Source organism: Mugil cephalus, chromosome 5 (assembly GCF_022458985.1).
Source record: "Mugil cephalus isolate CIBA_MC_2020 chromosome 5, CIBA_Mcephalus_1.1, whole genome shotgun sequence".
Classification (NCBI taxonomy): Eukaryota; Metazoa; Chordata; class Actinopteri; order Mugiliformes; family Mugilidae; genus Mugil; species Mugil cephalus.
This window is the reverse complement of record NC_061774.1, coordinates 16,106,138-16,129,312: the sequence shown is the minus strand read 5'-3', so window position 1 is coordinate 16,129,312 and position 23,175 is coordinate 16,106,138. Positions and strand designations below refer to the sequence as shown.

The 23,175-nt window shown below is 43.3% G+C and overlaps 1 protein-coding gene across 4 annotated transcripts in view; it reads left to right on the top strand.

The window, feature by feature from the left end:
* nlgn3a (neuroligin 3a) overlaps positions 1–23,175 on the top strand; it is a 194,971-nt gene that overhangs the window by 80,545 nt on the left and 91,251 nt on the right. For 3 of the 4 annotated variants that reach the window (XM_047584842.1, XM_047584841.1, XM_047584840.1), the window contains 2 exons: positions 14,732–15,445; positions 16,555–16,614. In XM_047584842.1, the coding sequence (XP_047440798.1) occupies positions 14,974–15,445; positions 16,555–16,614 (532 nt within the window). In that variant the 5' untranslated portion in view covers positions 14,732–14,973. The remainder of the gene's footprint in view (positions 1–14,731; positions 15,446–16,554; positions 16,615–23,175) is intronic. The other variant, XM_047584843.1, reaches the window with a different exon arrangement.

Below are 23,175 nucleotides of genomic sequence, written 5' to 3'. Positions count from 1 at the left end.
GGAGGGGCGTCTTAATGCTTTTTAATGGTTTTTAATCTACAAAAAAAAAAAAGTTTTGCTTCTGGGGAGTTTGGTGATGTGGGCGAGCACATGAGACTAGAGGGATCCTCTAGGCGCTTTTCTGATCCTTTAAGTAGCACAGATTTGAGGGTTTTGCTAAAACGTCCTAAATTATGCACTCCAAAAGCCCATAATCGCATGTTATTATGTTATTTGTAGAGTGTTGTCACTACGTGGGATGATATTTGAACCCTGACTGTTAATGCACTGTGTTTTTAAGAGCTACGAGTACGGCATCCAAATGCACCGTGAATTTCTCTTCCAGTGACAAACCTTTTAAAGTCACTGATGTATTTCGTCTCTTGAATCTTCAGGAACAACAGGAATTAGGGACAAGAGACTCAAGAGTCGTAGTTTCTCTCGTGGCTATTCTGCCCCAGGCCCACTGCGAATTTCAGCCCAGTTTAAGTACAGGTGTTGAATGACATAATAGTGGTGGGCAGTTCAGTCCTGAAGCTGAAGAGTGAAATGATACTGTTGGATAGGAATGGTTCTCTCCGAGAGTAGCAGGCAATGGAGAGGGGATCAGAGAGGATAAGAGCAAGGACAGAAGGAAGAGGTGAGATTGAAAAGAAACAAGAGGAAAATGGCTGTGGTGGAGAAAGGTAAGCCAGGATAAGCCTTTTGACAAGTGAGCTCAGGGCTGGAGAAAGCCAGTCAAACACAAATCTGCCAACTTTGTTTTATTCATGCTGTGGACAAATACGGCTTTGCGATCTGACTTTTTTTTTTTTTTTTTTTACACCAGCACCCAAACAACAAGCCGCATACGTGCACCACTGAATGGCGTCCTTTTATTTTTTCCTTCCCCTTTTCCCGCTCTCCCTCTTTCATGTGAAGAGTTTTGATTGAGGCAGATCTCCACACCATGTTGGAAATTACTAAATGATTCAACGTTTTCTGACACCCCGGAATTTACTGGCATTCTCATTGCTTATTCTCTTTAATCACATCCTCTTTGAATCCAGACCTGCTCACACAAATTTCATGCATTTAAAATTCTACAGAAGCCCTAACTCCAAAGCAAACAGTGACAATAAGCATTTATTGTCGAAGCTTTTCTTGGTAGCCTGGCACCCAGTAATATGTTAACTAATGGGATGTCGAATGGAGTTATTTGCCACTGCTGCTGAAGAATAACAATTCCCCAAACAGGATATGGAATTTACATTCTTCGGGCTCCTGCTTGATTTGCATGGCCGGGCTATCTCCTAAGACTACTTCTAAAATACATTTTTTATGATGACATTTTGTGTGTTTTAAAGTGCGAAAGGCTTCCAGAACAGTTATATATCCAGCGTTCCGCCAAACTGACACACATCATTTTAGTTGATTGGGTGTTGAGAAATGACTTAAAGGAAAGTCGTGAGCCAGCCTGCCTACACACTCTCAGACTTACACACATACCCACACGCTGCTCCCGAGGACTCCTCGGGGTTGATTCTAATGATACCCATGTGATTTATCCTGCAAATTCAAAATCAGCGTGTGTAAAAAAGGAATCCAGAACTGACCTAATAAGCTATATCTTTGCCTTTGTTTCCCACTGTGCATTTTTGAAAGAAGCCCCGACGAGGAAACCTTATCACAAAGGACGTCGGAAATGTGACATATTTCCTCGGGGATAATTGCGCTTTGTGTCTCCGTGGCCCACTTTTCCTTCATATTGATGCCTTGCTGCACACGAATGACAAACAGCTGCATCACATGCAAAGGCCTTTTCTAGTCGAATCCATTAGCAAAGGTCTAGGGGAGAGAACTTAAGAGCAGAATATCCTCCACTGAGGAAATGTTTCCTCTTTCTGTTAACTGCCCACCGCTGTGTGAACGGACTCGTCAAATCGGGTTAAATTAGTTATCCTTGGTTTCCCTTTTAATCTGAAACTTGCACTCCCCCCTCCAAATGCCCACTCACAAAAAAAAAAAAAAAAAAAAAAAAATGCCGGAGAAGATAAAAAGCGACCAAAACAGCGGGGCATGGATATAGTGGTGAATGGCTCATAGAGGATATTTATGTAATCTTGTGGCACCAGGGCTGACTCAAACCCAACTCAGAGCTGCTGTTGCAGAGTGAAGCCCAAGGACAGTAGCAAATTTTCTAAATCCCTGGTAGACACAGAAAGTTAAGACAAGCAGCGCTGCAATAAAACAAAGCCCTACCCATTTATCTGAGCATCCCACACAACCCTTGGCCCAGATTTACAGCCCTGGGCATCCAAAGCTACCAAATCTTCTGCCAGCTACTGCCTCAGATATTGATAGGAAGAACGAGAATCCCACCAAGGAATTCTGAGCTGCAGGGGCTAACTTCCCCCAAAAAACATGAGCTGGCTCTTAATGGCTTGCAATCGCACACACACACATAAACACACACACCAAAGGTATATGATATAAAACCTTACAATAATCACATTGTACACGTGGATGGATATCTTGTTTCTTATTGATTTTTATTTATTTATATATTGTTCTTTCGCTGAACTTGTCTTGCCAATATCTCGTGCTACGTGGCATTAAGAGTTTATGGATTGTTTGACAAAGCCAGGTCTTTGATGAGCATTTGTACCCTCCAGAGACGGAACACAGCCGCAATTCCATTAAGAGCAAAATGCCTGTTTGAGAACAAATAAAAACAGGCCTTCTCTCATTATTAGATCTAAAGCGCTTAATCCTGCACAGAGGCGGCTCTCCTCTTCCTCTGAAAACCTTTTCTTTGTATCCATCACATATGGATTTCCTTCCTGGAGCATGTCTGCATACCAAGTGGCCGACTCTAACCTCTGGAAGTAGAGGGGAATCTTCATCATCCTGCAGCTCCTTAGGTTATCCAGAGGGTGCAGGAAGAAAAAAAAAAAAAAAAGGCTTACGGATTAAGTGGTGAAGAAGTCTGGCGCTGCAACACAAAAGAATATTTGTCGCAATAATAAATGCTTTTTGTTCCTGAAAACTTGAAGCAGTCTCGCACAAGCGAGCTTTGAATAAAAGCCGCATTTCATTCCTGCTGAGAGAAAATTTCCTCTTGATTTATCTCACCAAGTATTCACTGCCAACTCATAACACATGAAAAGGACAATACAAATCACCCACACACACAAACACAAGTGAGACCTACCTTCACAAGCCAGCGTTTATGCTAGTCTAAGTTTTTGCTCACCGCGGGGGTAAATATTGGTAATAGGTGACGAGCCGTTTCGTCTCTGGGGGCCTCGCTTTTGGTGCCTGTGAAAGTCGCGGGGAAGGCGTCGTCACATGAAATTTTACAGCGGGCATGAAGGCGCTTTCATTGTTGTGTTTGCTCCTCGCAGAAGCTCCGAGGCTCTCCGGCTCGAAAACAACAGTGGCCCCGTTGTTCTGTGTCTCCTCTACATTCAGGCCTGGTAAAGGGAGCATAAAACTGTGTTCCCTCCGTGAGCCCCTGCTAGCTGTTCTCGTATCGGCGTGGTTCAGGCACGGAGGAATAGTTTTCAAAGTGTCACCGTTTAGGGCATGGTTTGGATGTCAGCAGTGAAATGAATAAATAATGTGCCCTCAAGTCTCATTTGATGTAGCGGGATCTGATCCGATATGACTTTTCACTCCAGCTAGCTAACATCCAGATGTTCGTGGGAACCCCTTTTATTTCCCCTCGGGTTGCTAATGAAACATGGAAGGGTGTTTGTTGTTGCGCCGACGAAAACATTAAGAGGAAGGGGAAGGCTGAAGAGAGAATAAAGAAATTATTTGGAGATGTATGCAAGTGCAGACGCGTGATTGCGGTTACACAATCCACACAGTATGTGCTGTCGTTCCTCTGGGCTCCTTTGGTGCAAAGTAGGCACCGAATAGGAAGACGGATTCAGTAGTAGCTCGCTGCGCGTGTGTTGTGTGCAGTTTTTGAGGAAGAGCAGACAACCCGAGGCCAAATTTGCCTGCAGTGTTTGGACATGGCCTACTTTTAAGTGTGCAGTCATTAACGTGGTCTTCTACTCTGCTTAAAGTACACAAATGGGATTTTAATTCATGCGCAGAGTTCCCCATGCACAGAGTCTGTTCTCTGTCTTTCTACTAAATTCATTTCATGGCAGTGGGTACAGTGTGGATGAAACGTCGCAAAAAAATTCGGACAGTGGTGACATCCTGTATCTGCGGTGGCTTGCCGTGCAACCTTGAATGCCCTCGCTAAGCTGCGGTGTCTGAGCATGCATGTGCTCGGTATCGTGGTGGCCTACTCTTGTCTCGTGGACTTTCTAGCGCCTGTATGTGTGTGTGTGTGTGTGTGTGTGTGTTTGAATAATGTCCTGCAGGAGACACTCTTAAGTGCAATGTCTAGGACTCAGGCGTCAGCAGTAATATCAGGGCAACCTCTCCTCTGTGTGCAACGGCATGGGGATATTACAGCATTAGAACGCATGAATTATAGCCATATTGTTAGCTCAATGTCAGGGGACATGGACGCGTTTCTGGTACCACCACGGCATCAGTCAAAAGCTGGAAAAGGAGAAGTGGGGGATTATGAAAGGTGTTTTAAGCGTCTCCTAGTGCACACTGTTTTGGACTGCGGTGATAAATTTAAGCCAATTTCACTGAATAATGCTGCATTGAATTCAGATGCCACATTCGTCACAAAGTGTTGCGGGCTTAAGGCGACGCCCCGTTGGATCCGAAGGCTCCTGTGCTATCGCGGAGCCAGGTACGACTGAGCGTTTTGCATCACTGTAAATGGATCTGCTCGCTTTTCCGAAGGGGGGGCGTTGGGGGGTGGGAGAATGGGGGGGCACCGACCAGCACAATAACAAAGGATGCATTACCTAATAGATTTGGCAGAAATACAGAGTTCAGGGTGGTCTGATAAAGCTGGGTTACAGTACTTTAATCAATCACTAAGAACACGAGCCAATTTAGGAAGAAGCCTGACATTCAAGATAGGCTTTCAGACAGGATTAGAAATAGTGAATAGAGAGTAAACATATCTGCCGGGGCGAGCCAAAGCACTGTTGTCAGGGGACAGCGTTCCCTCCTCCATGTGTGATATTGAGGCATGTCTGCCCGACGCGCAACCCAGCCCCTCTCCGTGTCGGAAAAGTAACTGGCACTGCCTCTCAGATACACTTGTTTTTGTTTTGTTTTTCCCCGTGAATGCAGATGAGCTTTGGTAACAAGACAGAGATGGTCGTCTCTGTTGTTTACTCCCTCCCTACAAGAAAGGGCACTGTCACTTAAAATGTCCCTCGGAGCTCATCATCATCATCATCATCATCATCATCTGAATTCTCTGGACTGGCTTATATTATCCAGAATATCAATGTCAACGTGAAATGAGGAGATTAAGGCAGCTGCTCTTGCTTAATAGACGACCGGGAGAGACACTGAGGGAAAAGTAAATGCTTTCTTTTCTTCCAGCACATCTTTCTTGTGCATCTTTTACCTTGGCGCGGCGCACGCAGCCCATCCATCACTTGCTGCAAGAGCTTGGTAGAAATTTGGGGGTTAGAATTTTTTAAGAATTGTGGAGAAGCTTGACTCCGTCCTTGAATTTTTCAATAAAAACAACCTAATATCCAAAGCTTGAGGCCTCCCTCACCCCGCCCGGGAAGGAAAATATAGCCCTTACTGTAGCTCCAGTCTCAGCCTCTTGGCCTTTGTAGAATCAATGGGGAAAGCAGCTAGGGAGTGCGATGGTGCTGGATAACAGCGTAGTTCAACTGTGGTGATTGATATCACCTCACTAATCCCTCTACATCTCCTCTAAATCCACCTGGCTGTAGCTTTGAGTGAGCCCGTAATGTGATGAATTAAGATTTAAATGCTCAAACTATATTTACATTTCGGTGTGTAGATAATTTACGAAGGATTTTCGTCTGATATTTAATAGATTTTTTTCATTTGCATTCATCGGTGCAAAGTACAATACATTCCTCCGCAAACCAGGGCCCCCCCCTCAAAAAAAATGTCACATATTATGTGCTAAACAGCCCCTCTGAATATTAAAGTACTGTTAATTTCTTAAACACCTTTTATTAATAGCTGATAGAAGCAGTGTGCCTTCGTCGGGTCTTTGTTTACTCCGAAGATGAAGGTCAGCCCCTCATTAGTGCTGCCGCATCTTTTTTGATGTTGTGATATACATAGTAATCAAGTGTGGCGCGCATTGCTGTTTGCTGTTGACCTTTAGTTAAAAGCACATCAATGTCGGGTTGTTTCGAAACTTAATTATGCTCCCATAAAACTCTGGCATCATGTACAGTGGACAGACCTCATTTAATCTGTTGTCATTAGGCCAGAGTAACCCTGTGCTCCCTCTGCAAATATGCTCCACGCCGTCATGTGCATGGGCCCATTATGCATTCTTAAATATACCCCGCACTTATCTATACTGTGTGTGTATATATATATAAAACAGATGCTGTGGGTTTTGCTCTGTCAAGCGCCCTTGTGTACGTCTCAGCTTTCAACGTTTGTATTCAGAAAATTCTGCTTGTCACACAACAATACACTTTGGCACCACTCAGTTCTCGGCAACTACCAGCCATTTGCATGTCAATAACATCATTCTACCGCTGTGCTTTTGGCATTTGCGAATACTCCTGCACGGGAGCCAGAGTAGTCGAGGTCTTTCAAAAGGGAACAGCAAAACAATCTGTCGGGCTTTGCCGCGTCCATTAACATGCTATATCCTCGAACTTCATCTCGGCTCATCATCCATCACAACTGAAGGCTCGCAGACGTATGATTTAGGACTGTTTTACAAGTGCATCTAGCATTTAAGCGCATGCCTCAAGGGAAGATGCGAGGCCATTGTTGCGCCGCGGAGTACGCCGCGACACTTTTAGATCAGAACAGTTCCATTAATTTGGGTTCTAATTGCGGAGCCATATTTTACCTGAATGTGGAATATCTCTCTGTTTGCACATTACCGCTGAAAATGCTAAAGCACCTAATGCATTATTAGCTCATTAATTTTACAGGCAGCATCTGGGTCATGTCTCGGCTTTGTATATGTACGATTCTGCGAGCCCATTCACACCCAGTGATAAAGCTGATCTTTCAATTTTCACAGAGAATTGCAGCCTACTTACCTTAAATTAAAGCTCTTATTTTGCTTATTAGGCCGTGAAAAGATTCATTTTCGCAGTGTACCTGGGGTATATATTACGCATGCACACATCCAGTGGGGCCTTCGTTTTATTGTAAAAAAATAATGATAAATTCCGCATTCTTTGTGACAAGTTGATGAATTTGCCGTATTTTTAATCTCTGTCTGTGGAAAATATAATTCAAAATGCAGTGGATAAAAGTGGTGAATTACATATAGTCAGTGTGGGCCTCCACTGCTTTTTGAAATGGCGCATAGCTAAGTGTTTTCCCCAGTATGATCAGCTTGTGAAAGGCACGCCGTTATATGCTTTATGAAGATTTCTGTTTGTGTTTTAGTTGCTTTAATGGAGGCTGGTGGGTGGTTGAGACGTCTGCACGGATTTGTTTTCTCTATTCCTACAAAGAGATGTCCATCAAATTATAGACATTATTGCACTGTAAATTACCCACATAATCCAAATTTTAGATGTTCATTGTGTGCGATTTGCTGCAGACCACCGCGTCAGGAAACCGCTTGTTTCTCTTTGCCCAGTGGAACCGTTTTGTTCCTTTCTAAATCGCTGCTCCTTGATGTGAGCCACTCTAAATACATATCTGACCAACGACTGCATGATTGCTTTAACCCAGACAAGAAGAGTCGATACTAGCCAAAGGAGCTGATCCATCTAACAATTTATAATGCAGTGCCGATGAACTCGGAACCCTGATTGTGAGAGATCAACTGTGTGCTGTAATTACCAGCCGGACCTCAATTAACTCAGTTCAGCTCTGCATGTTTGTAAAGTGTTAATAGCTGCTTTAAGGGAAATGTTTCCCATCAGCACCTGAACCACTTAGTTCAATGTTCGGTAGAGTTCGCTGTAGATTGTTGGATGTGTTTCTCTAAGCTTCTATTTGAAGAATTTAGTACAGAGTTTAGATTAGAAATAACCCATTTATACCAACTGATGCACTCATTATTTCCTATAGCTATCATCAATCAAATGTAAATGTGTTTTCCTCTCAGCCTTCTTATAACACCATGACAAGCAGCATTTAGAGCAAAGAGTGCAGCAGGAGTAATACACAGCATTTCACGTTTAAAGTGATAGTCATAAACTTTGATTTGCCTTATATACGTTGCGTTGTGCCGGTGCTGCTCGAGTTCCTTGCCTGAAATTTTATTAGGGAACAATCCCAGAAGGCTAAAGAAAAAAAGAAAAAAATCCATCCTCCTTTCCACTGTAAGCCAGAAATTGATGTTTGTGCTGCCATGTTATACGTGCTGTCCCCACAGTGGAGGAGATGAGAGAAGCCGCTTGAAATATCTGCTGAATACTCGTTGGTATGCTCGAGTGTATCCTCTTCAGGAATTCATTTGTGTTTCCCATGTGCTCACCAAGTCCAATCAAATGAGTTCTTACTTCGCCGACGTAGGATGATGTGACCAGCAGCTAATAAAACGCAACATTTAGTATTCGAAATAGAGTGGCTGATTCAGATGATCACTGACTGAAAAAAGCTGATATAATTGCGGTTTTGTAGCTGAAAAACAGGGAGATAAATTCTTAACTCTACAAGAAAAGATTGTGATGAAAATGATGGTGTCTGACCTTATTTTGAAGAAGAAAAATTGTTATCATTGGCAAGAGACAAATACATTATTGATCCCATTTAATTGCGTCATAAATTACTCATCTTGCATGTGTGTGTATATATATATTTATACCTAAATGTTTCAGATCATCAAACAAATTTAAATATAAGACACAGATAACACAAGTAAACACATGATGCAGTATTTAAATGAAGGTATTATTATTCCCCTTGTCATTAAGGGGAAAAACTCCAAACCTACGTGGCCCTGTGTGAAAACCCGTTTGCCCCTACTGTCAAAACATAACTTAACTCTGGTTTATCACACCTGTGTTTAATTTCTCGTGCCACGCCGAGGCCTGGTTACTGCCACACCTGTCCTCAGTCAAGAAATCACTTAAATTGGACCTGCCTGACAAAATGAAGTGAACCAAAAGGTCCTCAAAAGCTAGACATCATGCCGAGATCAAAACAAATTCAGGAACAAATGAGAAATAAAGTCATTGAGATCTATCAGTCTGGAAACGGTTATAAAGCCATTTCTAAAGCTTAGGGACTCCAGTGAACCCCAGTGAGAGCCATTATTTAATGCTTTTAGTCTGTCTTAAAACAAACTATGACTTTTTGACTTGCTAGATTATATTTTAAACTGACAAACATCATATCTGCAGTTTAATTCAAACAAGACCAAGAATCAATCTCTCACTATTGTATACTGTGCATTTATATATATATAAAGTCCACCGTTGTCCATAAATAAAGTCCAACAAATGAGTCATGGATAAAGGAACCGCCTCGGCTTCATAGCCCTGCCAGACAGCTCTGTCGACAGGAACAAAGTTATCAGCGTTTGCCTTCGATGTGAACTGAGCTATTAACTTAACAGGGAGCTTTCTGAGCCACTGAGAGGTTGATAACAACAATACAGACTTGATAAAGATATTGAGATATTAAAAAATGGTACGATTAATTTGCGCTTACTCGTGTTAACAATGGAAATCATGCGATTAATTGCGATTAATTATTTCAATTTATCGATAGTCTAAAGTTAAACTACCAGCAACTGAGAGCAAAATTAATTACCAAGTAAAGGGAGTAATGAGTCAGCTACATGAAAAAGGAAAGGGGGGGGGGGTAACAATCCATACAGTACTCGTTCATGAAAAAAGTCACTTTAATGGTGCTACTATGGAAAAAGTCACAGTCAGTAAGCCTCGTCCATATTAACATTAAAGTTTAAAATTTAATGGCAATCCATTCAAGCTGATTAGTGCTTCAGATATTCCCAACCCTAGTTATGTAACATGCATCTAGTGGAAATGGTGTGTGATGAATAATATATACTGTGTAATATACCACAAATCACACCATGTTAATTAGCCTATTTGATGGTCAGTGATTAAGTCATGTCTGAAAACTCATCCTCGTCCTCTGCTTTTTCGGGTACCAGCTCTTTGGAGCTGTGTTGTCAGGGTGATAGAAAGTGCACACAAGACACTTCGTCATGAGACCAGATCTCACCCTGCAAACGGCATCTGTGGAAGCGTGGATAATGAGTATGCCATGTGTAAAGCCGTAATGTGTTTACATACGGCTAGATTAGAGACGGACCCAATACTCGCCCCTGTGGTTTCTTAAAGAATCCCTGTGGACTATGTGAGTGATTAGCTCCTTTGAGTTTTTTTTCAGTAGGAGTGTCTTGTGGGACTGTGCTGTGGATCAATAGGAGTTAGCATGATGAACTGTTGGGGAAACTTCTTTATTCATTTTTTAGATTTAAGCTCCTCTGTCCTACTCCATCTAATTAAGTCAGATATATCTGATTAATATCTTTGTAATGTCACTTTATTGTTTCTCGTGTTATATTGCTTCCTAAACTGCATCTGACAGTCGGAGGCATGCACACACACGTTCAAGAGAATAAAAGGCACTATAGATGTAAGCATGGGCCCATCGCCTCAACTTACTGCTTTAGGAGTTCTAGATCAAATCTGCCCATATCATTTTAGTCACAAAGACCAAACAGTTGTTTCAAGCACCGTCAGCAGTTACCAGAATGGCCATTATTTATTTGCTGTGCAGCCACAGAATCCATCTCAACATGTGCTCACCTGGAATCTGTCTTTATTTGGCATGCCAAGCTCACCTCTCTGTGGTTCCTTGGCCGTTTGGCTGGTAATGATGCTAACGGCAGCCTTTATCCAGCAGCCAGGCTGAAGGGGCGAAGACACAGAGCATAGCAGGCGGCCACAGCGGCAGCATCTCCCTTTTTGCCTCTTTAAAAATATGTGGGCATCACTGCGGTGATTAGCAGTCAGAATGTGCTCCGTCTTTGTCCTTGATTTAATGCCAAATCTCCTAAGTAATTATGACTGCACAGGCTCTGTGTCTGACGAAAAAAGCAAACGCAAGGAGGAGTGGGCCCTCATTCCTCACTGTTCCAGTGGCCCTGGTTCCCAGCAGGAGCCTTATGCAGCCGCACTTTGATTTTGACATTTTGCGAACATTGTTTCTGAAACATGCCAATCTCCTTGATTTAATATGGCGTGCTGTTGTTCGCCAAGCCCAGGCGCTTATATAAGGAGTGTGCCTGTGAGCCACAGTGTGCAGTGCAATGTGTACACTCATTATTGATTTTGCTGCATTTAAGCCCCTGTTTGTGTGTTTCAAATAAACATGCATAAGCTGACACTTTACAGATATGTTTTTTTTTTTGCCAAATATTAACACACAGAGGTCAGAGACCAATCCTATCATGAGCGGAATGGAGCAAAATTGAGATTTCAATTGGTGTTTTTCTAGATTACAAATGGAAGGTGAAGACATTAATTTAAGTTTTTTTCCACCGACTATGAAACTTTAATGAGTTCAGCCGAGGTAACGCAGGTTTCTGTTTTTCGTCATGTTGCTGTCATTTCTATAATGGTACAATCTGGCTCAGCTGCGAGGTAACAGCACCAGATGCATTTGTAATCAGTGATTACACACTCTCAAGTCGGGACAGCTCACTTCATTTGAAGTTAGATGTTCCGGAGGACTAATGCAACTTTGTGAATGCTTTGTTGCCGACTAGTTACTATAATAACATGAGTATGGAGAGTCAGATGGCCCATCTACTCAGAACTCTCATTGGTTCCTTTTTTATCAGAGTCCATTCAGCCGCTCTCTAAGGGATGTCGGGGCGTAGGAGTACATTTGGCTCTGTACTGAGACTTTTATTGCGATGGAGAGATCTCTCTGCTGTAGGAGAACAAAGGCTCTTCTGCAGGAACCGTGCACGGCTCTGGGCACAAACCAAACTACAGAGGGGTGAAATGCATGCGTTGCCTTGTACATATGGGAAACTAACATGTTGGGTCAATTGGAATAATGATGAATAGGGACTGGACTAGCAGAATTTAACATGTCCCATTAATCAGGGACAGGAGAATTGGGGAGGAGGGTGTTTAACGGCATGTACTCGGTGGAGTGCCGCCTTGCATTAAGGGCTAATAACCTGACTTAGAGTCAGCACTACAACCCCCACCCCCTCCTCGCCGCCTCCTTTTCCTAACTCCCCCGCCTCCATCACCCCAGTTGTATTTATTACGGGCTGCAAGGCCACGGTGATGAGACGATCAATATTTCTGGGATGATGAGGGAGAACTCATGCAATCTCTCTCTCCCTCTGTTCCTCCCTTGGCAGTGCTTCAGCAGGTAGAGAGATCAAAGCAGAGAGGACCTCTGAGATGCTGCTGGAGAAGAGACTGATGAAGTCCTCTGTGCTGTGTGTCCTCTAAACACACACACTCCATCACGCTGTCCTATGTCCTTGCTATGTCCTGATTAAAAAGTTTGACCCGATGTATTTTATCTTGAGCTGAATTAGTGTTATCACAGTTATTTCGACTGCTGCGTGTGCAAATCCAAACAGAAACTGAAGAGGAAGCGGACTATGCCTGTATATTTGTGGAGTCATAGGGTGTCCTTTTGAAAACCTCCTCTTGACTCCCTTTTCTTGTCTGCTCTGTGGATCAATATGTGGAAGTCTGTACTTGGATCGCGGTTTAATTCAAGTTTTTGAAGAAGGACCTGATATGTACGTCTGTCCATTAGGTGCCTTTCATTAGACTATAATGGTGCTTTTACTGCAACCTGTCATTCCTTTATGAAGTAACAACACGCTGCAAAGGCTGTTTTGGGAACTGTTTTTAAGCGGCGGTGATTCAGCCGTATTCTCACTTTAGAAGCTATAATTTGTGGTACCGCGGACTTGTATTGCGTTTGAGAAAAATATTGAGAAAGTTTTTCCAATATATTGTCTGATGTGCTGTAACGGTGGTGAGCGACAATTTTATTGATATCAAAGGGGCGGATATAAATAGTATTGGGCAAAACCTCCTGTCGTTATGACACAATGCAACTCAGCAGAAAAAAAAAATGAGCATTACAACATTCCTACTAGCTAGGCTGCTGCATTTCGACTGCTGTAATTTATAGTATTGGGGGTTTTGCTGTTGAGCTGTGTTCTTACGAAGTTCTACTTGCGTTCGAGTATTTTCCATTACCAGAGTCTGTGAATGATATGGCATGTGGCGTTGGTGCATGTTATGCTCATGTCTTGCATAAAAATGCTTTTAACAGTTCGTACCACATTTTTAACAAGGAGCCAGTAATGTCTCCTAGGTTTTCTGCTTCTGCTGCAGAGATCCTATTGAGCAAGAGAGGGGCTTTGTCGGTATGACTTTTCTAGCATTTCGAAGCCTTTGCCAGCCCATGGCCCCCAGCAATGCATGCCTTTTAATCCCCAGATTGGATATGGATGGCTTTCTGTGTATATCACTAGGCGGTTGCTCGATGTAACAGCGCTGCAGAGCAGAAATGTCCACCGCACGCGATCATTGACGTGAGCATCGGCGAAGGTGGACTCACCTGGGCTCAGAATGGTATGCATATATGTATGCTTTTGATCTGAAGCGAAGCCGCCCGTGTACAGCTAAGCGCGGAGATTTCGACAGTAGGCTACGCGCGCATGTACGGCTGCGGTAGATGGGAATAGCTGCAGCGATAACAGCACCTCCAGGAACGTCAGGATTACTTTCTCTCAGTGGTTAGGGGCCCTCCAACGGATGCTGATACATTATAAATCATTTACACAGTCATTTTGGAATGCAATATCCTCCTCTAAATGCTGGCTTTTCTTCTCCATTGTTATTAGAGCGAACTCTGCAGTAGGCACACAAGGCTGAGGAGGACCCTAAGCCACAGAAATTGAAAATTGATCAGGCAGTGTGGGAAGGTGTTGTTGCTGGCACCACTGGCTCACCCTGGGACTGTTGATTAGCATTTACAGTGCTGTCACTGGAGGCACCTGTGATGCCTGTGGCTACATCCTCCGCTTGCTCTGTTCTTCCCAAAACGTGGTCGCTTGTAAGAGCAAACAAGAGAAATGGAATTTAATTTCTGCCTTTTTCACATCTACACCAAAGGGGGAAATGCTGCATGTCATTAAACGGGGCATTATATTTTTTCTATTTTATTATGTTCCTGTGTGTAACTGTTGCTCCTGGGTTTAGCACTACCCTTCCTGCAGATATTCTTACCCTTTAAAGTGCCTGTGAAACCGCTTGCATATTTACGTGTTTCCTGTAAAAGCAGAGACGAACACTTTCCTGTAACAGTAACTGCCTTTTTTTTCTAGAAAGCGTCCATTGGATTCAAAATTTAGTAAACACCCCCTTGTGCAGAATGAGTCATGAACATTTTTTCAAAAAAAAAAAAAAATACAAAACAACTTCATGTTTCTCTTTGGTTAAAATTTTAGGATTAAGACTAGTAATTACCCATTGACAGCTGGTGCATTCCACATGATTTCACTGTGACATATCTTGACAAGCTGCCAAACAGTTTATTTTACACCAGACAAGGACTTTTGCCATTGACCCTCAAATTCAATCAATAAAAATGATAGACTAAAAATGTGAGCAAACAGGTGCGCTGTCAAGGAGCCGTCATTAATTTTCCTGTCCTGTTCCTTTCGCAGCATTGGCTAGAAGATCGGACGAGCAGAGAGAGGACGCCGAGTGAGGACCCTGCTGCTGAGAGGAACTGCATAACTGTGGCTGCTTCTCATCGTCTGTAACTCGGTGGGCTCCGCTCTCACATCTGATGACTGCCCCTCAGGTGGCTGGACTACTGGGCTGAGCGGGAAGCCTTTGTGTTTGCTGAGGGGTGCACCCCGGCTTGTATGCTGGTCACTTGCACTTGTACTCGCTCGCAAGGACCATGTGGTTTTCTCCAAGGAGAAATCGTTTCCCGTCACAGAACTGGCATGGCGCCCACAATTGCACCAATTTCGGCGTGTCCTTGTGGGTATTAAGTTTTTGCTGGTGCTTTGCGGTTGTGAGAGGTCAGAACTACCACCCCACTGTGAACACGCAGTACGGGAAACTCAGAGGGGTGAGGGTGCCTCTGCCGAGCGAGATCCTGGGACCGGTCGACCAGTATCTCGGGGTCCCGTACGCTGCCTCCCCCGTGGGAGAGAAACGCTTCATGCCCCCGGAGCCTCCGTCCTCCTGGTCGGGGATCAAGAATGCCACCCACTTTGCTCCGGTCTGCCCCCAAAATATTCACAATGCTGTGCCAGAGATCATGATGCCAATATGGTTCACCTTCAACCTGGATATAGTTACCACATACATACAGGATCAACACGAGGATTGTCTTTACCTAAACATCTATGTTCCGACAGAGGATGGTGAGTGTGTCGAGTATGCGGGACGAAGCCAAAGCTCTCCTCCTATTCTCTCCTGTCTCTGCTTCCCACTCCTTCTGTCCTTTCTCTAAAAACTTTGTGCCACCTTTGTTTATTGCGCGGAGCATGACCTGTTGTCTGGCGCATGCTGTGTCCTTGTCCATCATCTCAGCCTCCCATCTTGACTAGATCTTTCATTTAGTCTTTTCATCAACTCTCCCTTTCCATGCCACTGTTAGAGGTTCCTCTTTTGATGACTAAATGACTTCTTAATGTGACTTAATGAAAAAGAAAAAAAACAAATCTATCCAAGTAAGAAACAGATTGGAGATACTTGGTGCACCTTCCTACCCTCACTGTCTTGACTGTTCTGGGGATATTAGCAATTAGCAGCCTGCCTAATAAGTGAATGATCTTCTGTAGGGTTGGTGAAATATTCTGTCTGGTACATGAGAGGCCTGTGGCATCAGCCTGACCTATGTAAGACCCTTTACTCTCCTTTTTTTTTCATCCAGCTTGAAACGCTGTTTTGTGCAAAAGGAAAACATAGATTGGGCCGTACGACGATTGATAGTGTGAAATGTTCTTTTGTTTATTATAATTTTGATTTCTAGACACTAACTCTTTTAAAATGCCCCCATTATTCACTATTTGAAGGAGACCCACACAGGAAAATGGGCATGAAATGCTAAGTGGTTGGAGAACGAAATGGGCGATGTCAAAAAAATAACAGCAGCAACAAACGATTTATCGGGTTAGAATGGGAACTGCAAAACTTTGGCGAATCTAGCCTCTCTGCCCTCTGTGTGGCTGTAATGGGTCTTAAATAGAAGTGCATGTGAATATGGGCTTCTTGTGTCCCAGGGTGCAGCAAATTCATTCCACCATTTTGGAATATTTCTGCAGCAACACCCCAGTTACTTTTTCAACAGGCCCTCTGTTGTTCTTGTTGTTGATGAGAGGGTTTGGGGTGGGGGGGGGGCGGGCAGGGAGCGGGTGGGGGGGAGGAAGAGGGAGAGGATGGGGTCTGACTCAGTCTGAGTTGTTGCATGTCACATGCGATCTTTTGCAGAGCTCTCTGTTATTTTGTAGTTTTTCCATTCATTTTACAGTCAAAAGAATATCCAAGGAATGTGCCAGGAAACCCAACAAGAAAATGTGTAGAAAAGGAGGTATGTAAAAAAAAAAAAAAAAAAGAGGAAAAAGAGGGAGAATAAGAAAAAAGCCAACACGGAACGAAAGGGAGGAATTGAAAGAGAGAAAGAGAGAGGAGAATGATGGGTGCATCCTTCCAAAGCCGCCAATATCACCACCTATCAACTCCCAAATCAAAGTGCAAATTGGGATGAACGTGGGACTTGTGACTCAGATCGACCTTGACATGAGTGTGAGAAATGAGTGAGTGGGCGTTGTGTGTGTGTGTGTGTCTGTGTGTGTGTCTGTGTGTGTTTGTGTGTGTTTGTGTGTGTCTGGGTGTGTGTGTGAGAGAGTGCTGCTGTAGTGTTGCGTTACTGTGAGAGCATGAGTCAAGGACTGAAGCTGCAGGTCCCTTAATCAATACTGGAGCTTTGTCAAGCTGCTGATTGTGATGTATAATAATAACATGTATTTTATTTATTTAATATTTGTCATTTTTCGTGTTTTAAGTGTGTCCTAAGTTCAACGCAACTGCTGATTAAATCAGAGGCACGAATGCTGCTTCGAACAAAGCTTTAAAGTACAAGTACATAGAATTGGACTTTGTATGCACAGAACTTCAGGCGTGTTTTATACCGCTGTGACAGCACTTAACACACCAGCTTATTGAAAGTATTTGTCAAACCTGACACCTGAAAGTGGCAGAGCCTCAGTCATTGATTTAATTTACACTAAAAAGTGAAGGGCCACCTCGCCCTGAAATTTATTATTCACCATTGTTCACATACAGGCTGGTGTTGGTTTTATCTATTTATTTATTTTATTTTTTTTATTGGCGTGACAGTTTTCATCTGTCCGTGTGGCAAATTCTCGCACAGTGTCACATCCCAATTTCATTAGCAACAGCTAAAATATCTCTGAGGCTAACAAAAGAAGGCTCATTTTCCAAGCTTGCCCGAGGGCGCCGCACGCCCGTCCAAGTCGCCTTAAGACTGAGATACAGAGCATATCTCACTCCACAGTAAAGATCCGGTTTCAGCAGAGAGACCTGTGCAGTTCATTTCCATGGAGGCAGGAGGCAGCTATTGGCCCCACTCCGTGCACTTGTACATTCTGCTTTGGTAAACCAATTTTGTTAGAGACAGACTGGCCCTTCAGGCACTTCTGCTTCTGAATTAGTCCCAGTTGTGGAATACACACAGAAATATCTATTTAATATTCCCCTTCCAGTTGGAATTTTTTCAATTACCCTCCCCGTGTTTGGTAATCTGAAAATGGTTTATCCTAACTTTCACATGTTTTTCTTTTGACATGTTATTTTGCAGAGAGGTGACTTTTTCATAGTACCTCAGTTGGTGTAATTTTAAGTCAGTTTTTTTTCTTCTTTTTTTCTTTTTTTTTTTTTTAAACTGCTGTTACTAATCTTGGCTTCTGTTGAATTAGCTGTGGAAATGAAGCATCATTTATCCTTCTTAGGCAATGTAGAATGCTACCTCAGAAGCATACTTTGGTTGTGTTAAATAGTTTGAGTGAATAGTTTAACAGCTCATCAGTTTCCTCATTAAAGATTTTAATTGTTGTCATTTAGTTTCACCGGTTGGATCTGTTCCATATAATTGTATACAGATACCTTGTGTGTGCGCGTGAGTGTGTATGTACATGCAGCATATTTATATATATATGTTGTACGTACACATGCAAGTGCACACACGGGGTTGTGTGTTTGCAAAGCTTTCAATACAGACCTGCAGCAGAGTCATGCACACTGTGCATATTCAGTATTAATAACATCTCCACTACCGATTTAACAACCTGTAACAACGGCTGATTTTCAGGAAGAAGTGTGGCATTTGGTTCTTGATGAAATGGTTGTGTGATTGTTGCCAAGCAACAGTATGCAGTTGTGACAGGAGCGAGTGTGAATGGCCCTCTTACCTAGCATGAAGCACCTTTTGTGCAGCGGTGACGCTGATCAAGTGAGGAAAATACATCACCCTTGAACCCTGTAAAGTGCATCACATGTGACTGCAGCAGGGTTGGTAGGATACTGTGTCGTGGTGTGTGTGCGTGTCTGTATACGACACGGTGTAGGAGTTAGAAGAGTGAGAACGGAGCCAGAATATAGAATCGCGTTTCAAGGGATTAATTGGCATCTCACAATTTAGAAAGTCTATCCTATAGAGCCTGCGCTATCCTTTGGGGGCATTGTGCAATAAAACCATTTGATGCACTGATATCAAAGATGTGGCTCATTTTCTTTCATTAACCAGAAGGAAAGTCCTTAAAACACCCAGTAGTGCCCTGGCAAAAGATCAAAGACAGACTCTTTAAAAAAAAAAAAAAAAATTAATAGAAGGCTCAATTCAGAATTGCTGTAGATGTTCATTTTCTTTTTAGTACCATTATGGTTTGTTGTTATTCAGGGAGCGAGGGTTGCTAAGCTAGCTTTGACAAAACAAATTCAACCGAGCATTTGTCTTCGTTTATAAACCAACTGTCGTTTACACTGACTAAAATGTAATTTAATGTAGAGCGAGAATGTCCCTACTTTCGCTTGACTAGCGCGGCGCAGCACATCCAAGATGTCCGAGCAGGTTGAGGTCATGTGGAGGTGATCTAATGTGCAACATCAGCACCGTAGCCCGACGTTCTCTCCCTCCCTCCCTCCCTCCCGTCTCTTTTTGAAGTGGACTACAGCACGTACACTGAGCGGTGATGGAGCTGGAGACACTGGAGCCTTGGTTATATCACTCAGTCATTTTCTCTGCTCTGAGTCAGAGGGAATGGAGTGAAGAGCGGGGTAATGATGTGCAGGGACACAGCTAAGCACTATTCAGCCTGAGTGTTAGATTGGCTCGAGATGGGTCAATTTTGCGAGGACAAACCCTGATGGGGTCAATCTTTATTTTTAAAATAGTCTCACATTGTTAAATTGATTGACAAACTTTAAAAAGAGATCTTTAAAAGCACATCCTTTTGATGAGACCCTCGCCGAGGCGGAGTGGTGGCGATAATGTGCATCCGTTGTGCTGCGCGCTGTCTGTTTGTATAATATGCACATTATTTTCTGCAGGGTTTTACAGCACGTCTCTTTCGCTGCTTGTAACCTGCTTGTAAAACATGTCCTCAGAGTCCTTCACACCGGCTGCTCTCTGAATAACACTGCTCGTGAGAGACGCTCTGAGATCAACCTCCCTGACTCCTAAATTCATCCCTCATCATGAGTCTATTTGAGATAAGTGCGGCAAAATCTGTTGTGCGTTTTGGCTTGATTTGGACCACTCAGCCGTCATTCCTATGCAGCCCTCATAGGCAGAAGGCTGCCATGTGTTACCCTGCTCGGTGCCAGTACTGAACAGTCCCATCAGTTGCCAAACCTGTAGATTAAGTACCCTTGGAAAAACGTGGGACATATTTCCTCTTACTAGATGACCTCCAGATGCTAGAGAGCTGTAAAAAAAAAAAAGAAAAAGAAAAAAAAAAGATCCCGGTTAGACTGCATCAGGGGCATGGCAGACAGTAACACACCATGGTAATCCCGTTGCTTGGCCGACTCAGCCTTGCCTCAAGGAAGGAGGGGCTACTCCCCGAGTGCTGCCGAGGAAATCTGTACGCCAAGCAGACAGGGCAGAAACTTTCCAAGAAAACAAGAGCAAATACCGCCTTGTGTGATTCGAAAACAGAGCAGATGCCCCCACTTTGTTTTACAGAAAGTGACTCCTGTGATCCCCTGTAATTATCTGTCAGGGACCGCGTGATGACACCGACGGCTGAAGGCTGTAGCCAGCCGGCGGATCCAGTCTCGCTGACTTGAGATGCAAGACGTGACCCAAGCAGGAAGTTCCTATTCAGAAGCCTCCTGCTGCTGTGCTGTCCAGCTTCCACAGTCAATCCTGGGCTCAATATCTCTGTTCCGTTCTTTGTTTAGCCCAAATTAAAAAGAACAGAAGGCACAGCCGGTGGAGTCCTAAAGAGGATTTTAAAGAGGACAACACAGTTTCATGTGTCTCGTATCTGTTGTTAACGTGGACCTAGTTTCCTAAGCCTCCTAAATTTCCTCAAGTGCAGCAAACGATAATATGCATCACGTTATACACATTTTCTTCAAACCTCGGCCTGCTATAATTAAAGTAATTCCAACCTTTCTGACATTTGTACTCCTTTCTTGCAATCTTGAAATGCTAAATATTTTTATTCCTTCCAAATAGAATAATTTGCAGAGCTTCCTGGCTGTCATCCGTCGCCGCGTCCCTTAGTTGTCAACCGCTGTCACCTCTCTGACAGACAGAGCGTATTACTTTGTGGCTATATGAGATAAAATTAAAGAAAAAAAAATAATGTTGAAGCTAAACGTATGAAAGGGGCCCAAAGTTAGCTACTGTTAGCTGTCAGAACTCAACAAAGTTAGCCTGCACACAAAATAGCTGCGGCCGCTCCCAAATGAAAGACTGAATATTACCAGGACAGTGGTAATATTCAGTATATACGTATATAAGACCGTAAACAAACAGACGCTAAAATGCTGTAATTAAGAGAATAGCATTAATGGTAATTCGCGATTATGAAGGCATTTTATTTTATATCACATATACCATTAATTTTTATTAATTACTGTTTTAATTTACCGGTGCCTCTGAATCCATTGCTCCTTTGCCTTAACCTTCACTTTCCCGGCCACCACATGCGTCAGGGCAGGTGGGGATGGGGACATGTTGCTGTGCAACATGCCAGAAAGGTAAGAATTGATTTGAATAACTAAACAGTGCAAGTTTAAATAATAACATTAAAGGTGCCCAGTGGATTTTTTTTTTCTTGTGAGCCAGCCTGTCTCACCAAAATGATTGATGCATTTCGTTTTACGTAAACCTTTGCAGATGTAACTATTGAACATTGCACATCATTCAATTTTTACATCCGTGTTTGTACTCACTGCCTGTTTTGAGGCATTTCATTACTGCCGCCAGGTCTCAGCAGTGCCACACTAAAGTCATGATGCGAATTGCAATGCTCATGTGCAAGCATCAAGCTGCACCCTTCCGGGGCTGAGAAATGGAGCCAATGCGACGGCGAAAAAGAAAAGGAAAACGCAGTTCATCAATTAACCACTTGAGGCTGGCTCTCAGAGCAAGTCAGTCCGCCCCCTGCGAAAATTAACATGCTCACAAGCTGGTGTGAATTTTCTTACGTAACATAAATCACATCCAGGCTTAAAGTTGTGACAGTTGGACGCTTCCAGTGACAGGCTGGTGCAGTCCCAGGTTGCCTGTCTTCCTAAGCGTCATGTGTCTGTTTCAGCTGCGCTCTCACTCCACCTCTTTGCCCATATTTGTAGTTGCAGCCAAGAGTTAAGAAGAATCAGACACTGTGAGATGGAGAAAGCCAGTACCGCTCACATTGAGCTTCAATATTATTCTCTTAAATCTATTTGTGATGTCGCGATGTACAGTCGGTGACACGTGTGTGTGCTCGTGCATGTGCAAGATGCAAGATGCAAGATGCAAGCAAAGTGTGGACCTTTGCTCCACAGCACCACTAGTAGTTCCAAAGGACACCTTTTAGCACATCTCTGCAATGTCCTCAGTTTAAATTTAGCACTTCTGAGTTAAATATTTAGATACTAGACACATAAAAATAGTTCTTGTCTAGGTGTTGAAAATCCAGAGTATATACCTGCATTATTCTGGCTTTTTGGAGGTGTTGAATCGGTTTAAATTCAGGCATGGTCCATATTGAGCTGCGATGCAGCATTTATGTAAATGACTGCTGTGTCTGACAGATTATTAAGAAGACCGAGCCCTGCTGATTGTTGTTGTAAGACTTGTGTTGCACAGTCCATGTTGCCTAACATGGAAAATAAATGCACTATAAGAGTAGAATTAAGAGGCTCTGGTGTGTCAGGTTGCCTCCGTACTCAGGCGCCTGTGGTCTGTGTTAAACTTGTCTTTTTTGATTATAGAGCTGCAGACAGGCAGAAAGACAACTTGGCTTCCTTTTATTTGATTTTTTTTTTTCTTTCGTCGTCTTCTTCGTCTCCTTATTTGGGGAACAGCTGAAGCGCAGTGTGAGTTTTGGCCGTCCTTTACTGCGGGATTACAGCCTCCTTAACCTTTTAGCTGCATTCTCCATCATTCTCTCTCATGTGTCCCTCCCAAGCTGTTCCTTAACCTCTGCACTGGGAGACAGATTGAGAGAGATGGAGATAGACAGACACAGAGAGAGAGAGAGAGAAAGACACAGAGTAGAAGGACAGGAGGAGAGACAAATCCAGGCACTCTGAGCGAGAAAAATGGCCACCTGAGGATTAGAGACTGAATATAACTGCTCCAAATTGTCAAGGCTGCAACATTTCACATTTCACTAAGTCCCTTTTCACATTCTGACCTTTCTGATATTTAACTCCAAGGCCCAACTATTGTCAGCGAACCTTTCTCGAGCAAAGGAAAGGCAGTTAACATTCAGACCTTCCTCGATGTATTGAGTGAATTGTGGATTCAGTCAAAAAGTCTCTGGGGCCCGAGAGCAATCTGTGGCTGTACGCATGCGTGCATGGGCAATACGTGTACACATGTGTGTGCCTGCTTAGGTTCGCCGAAGTA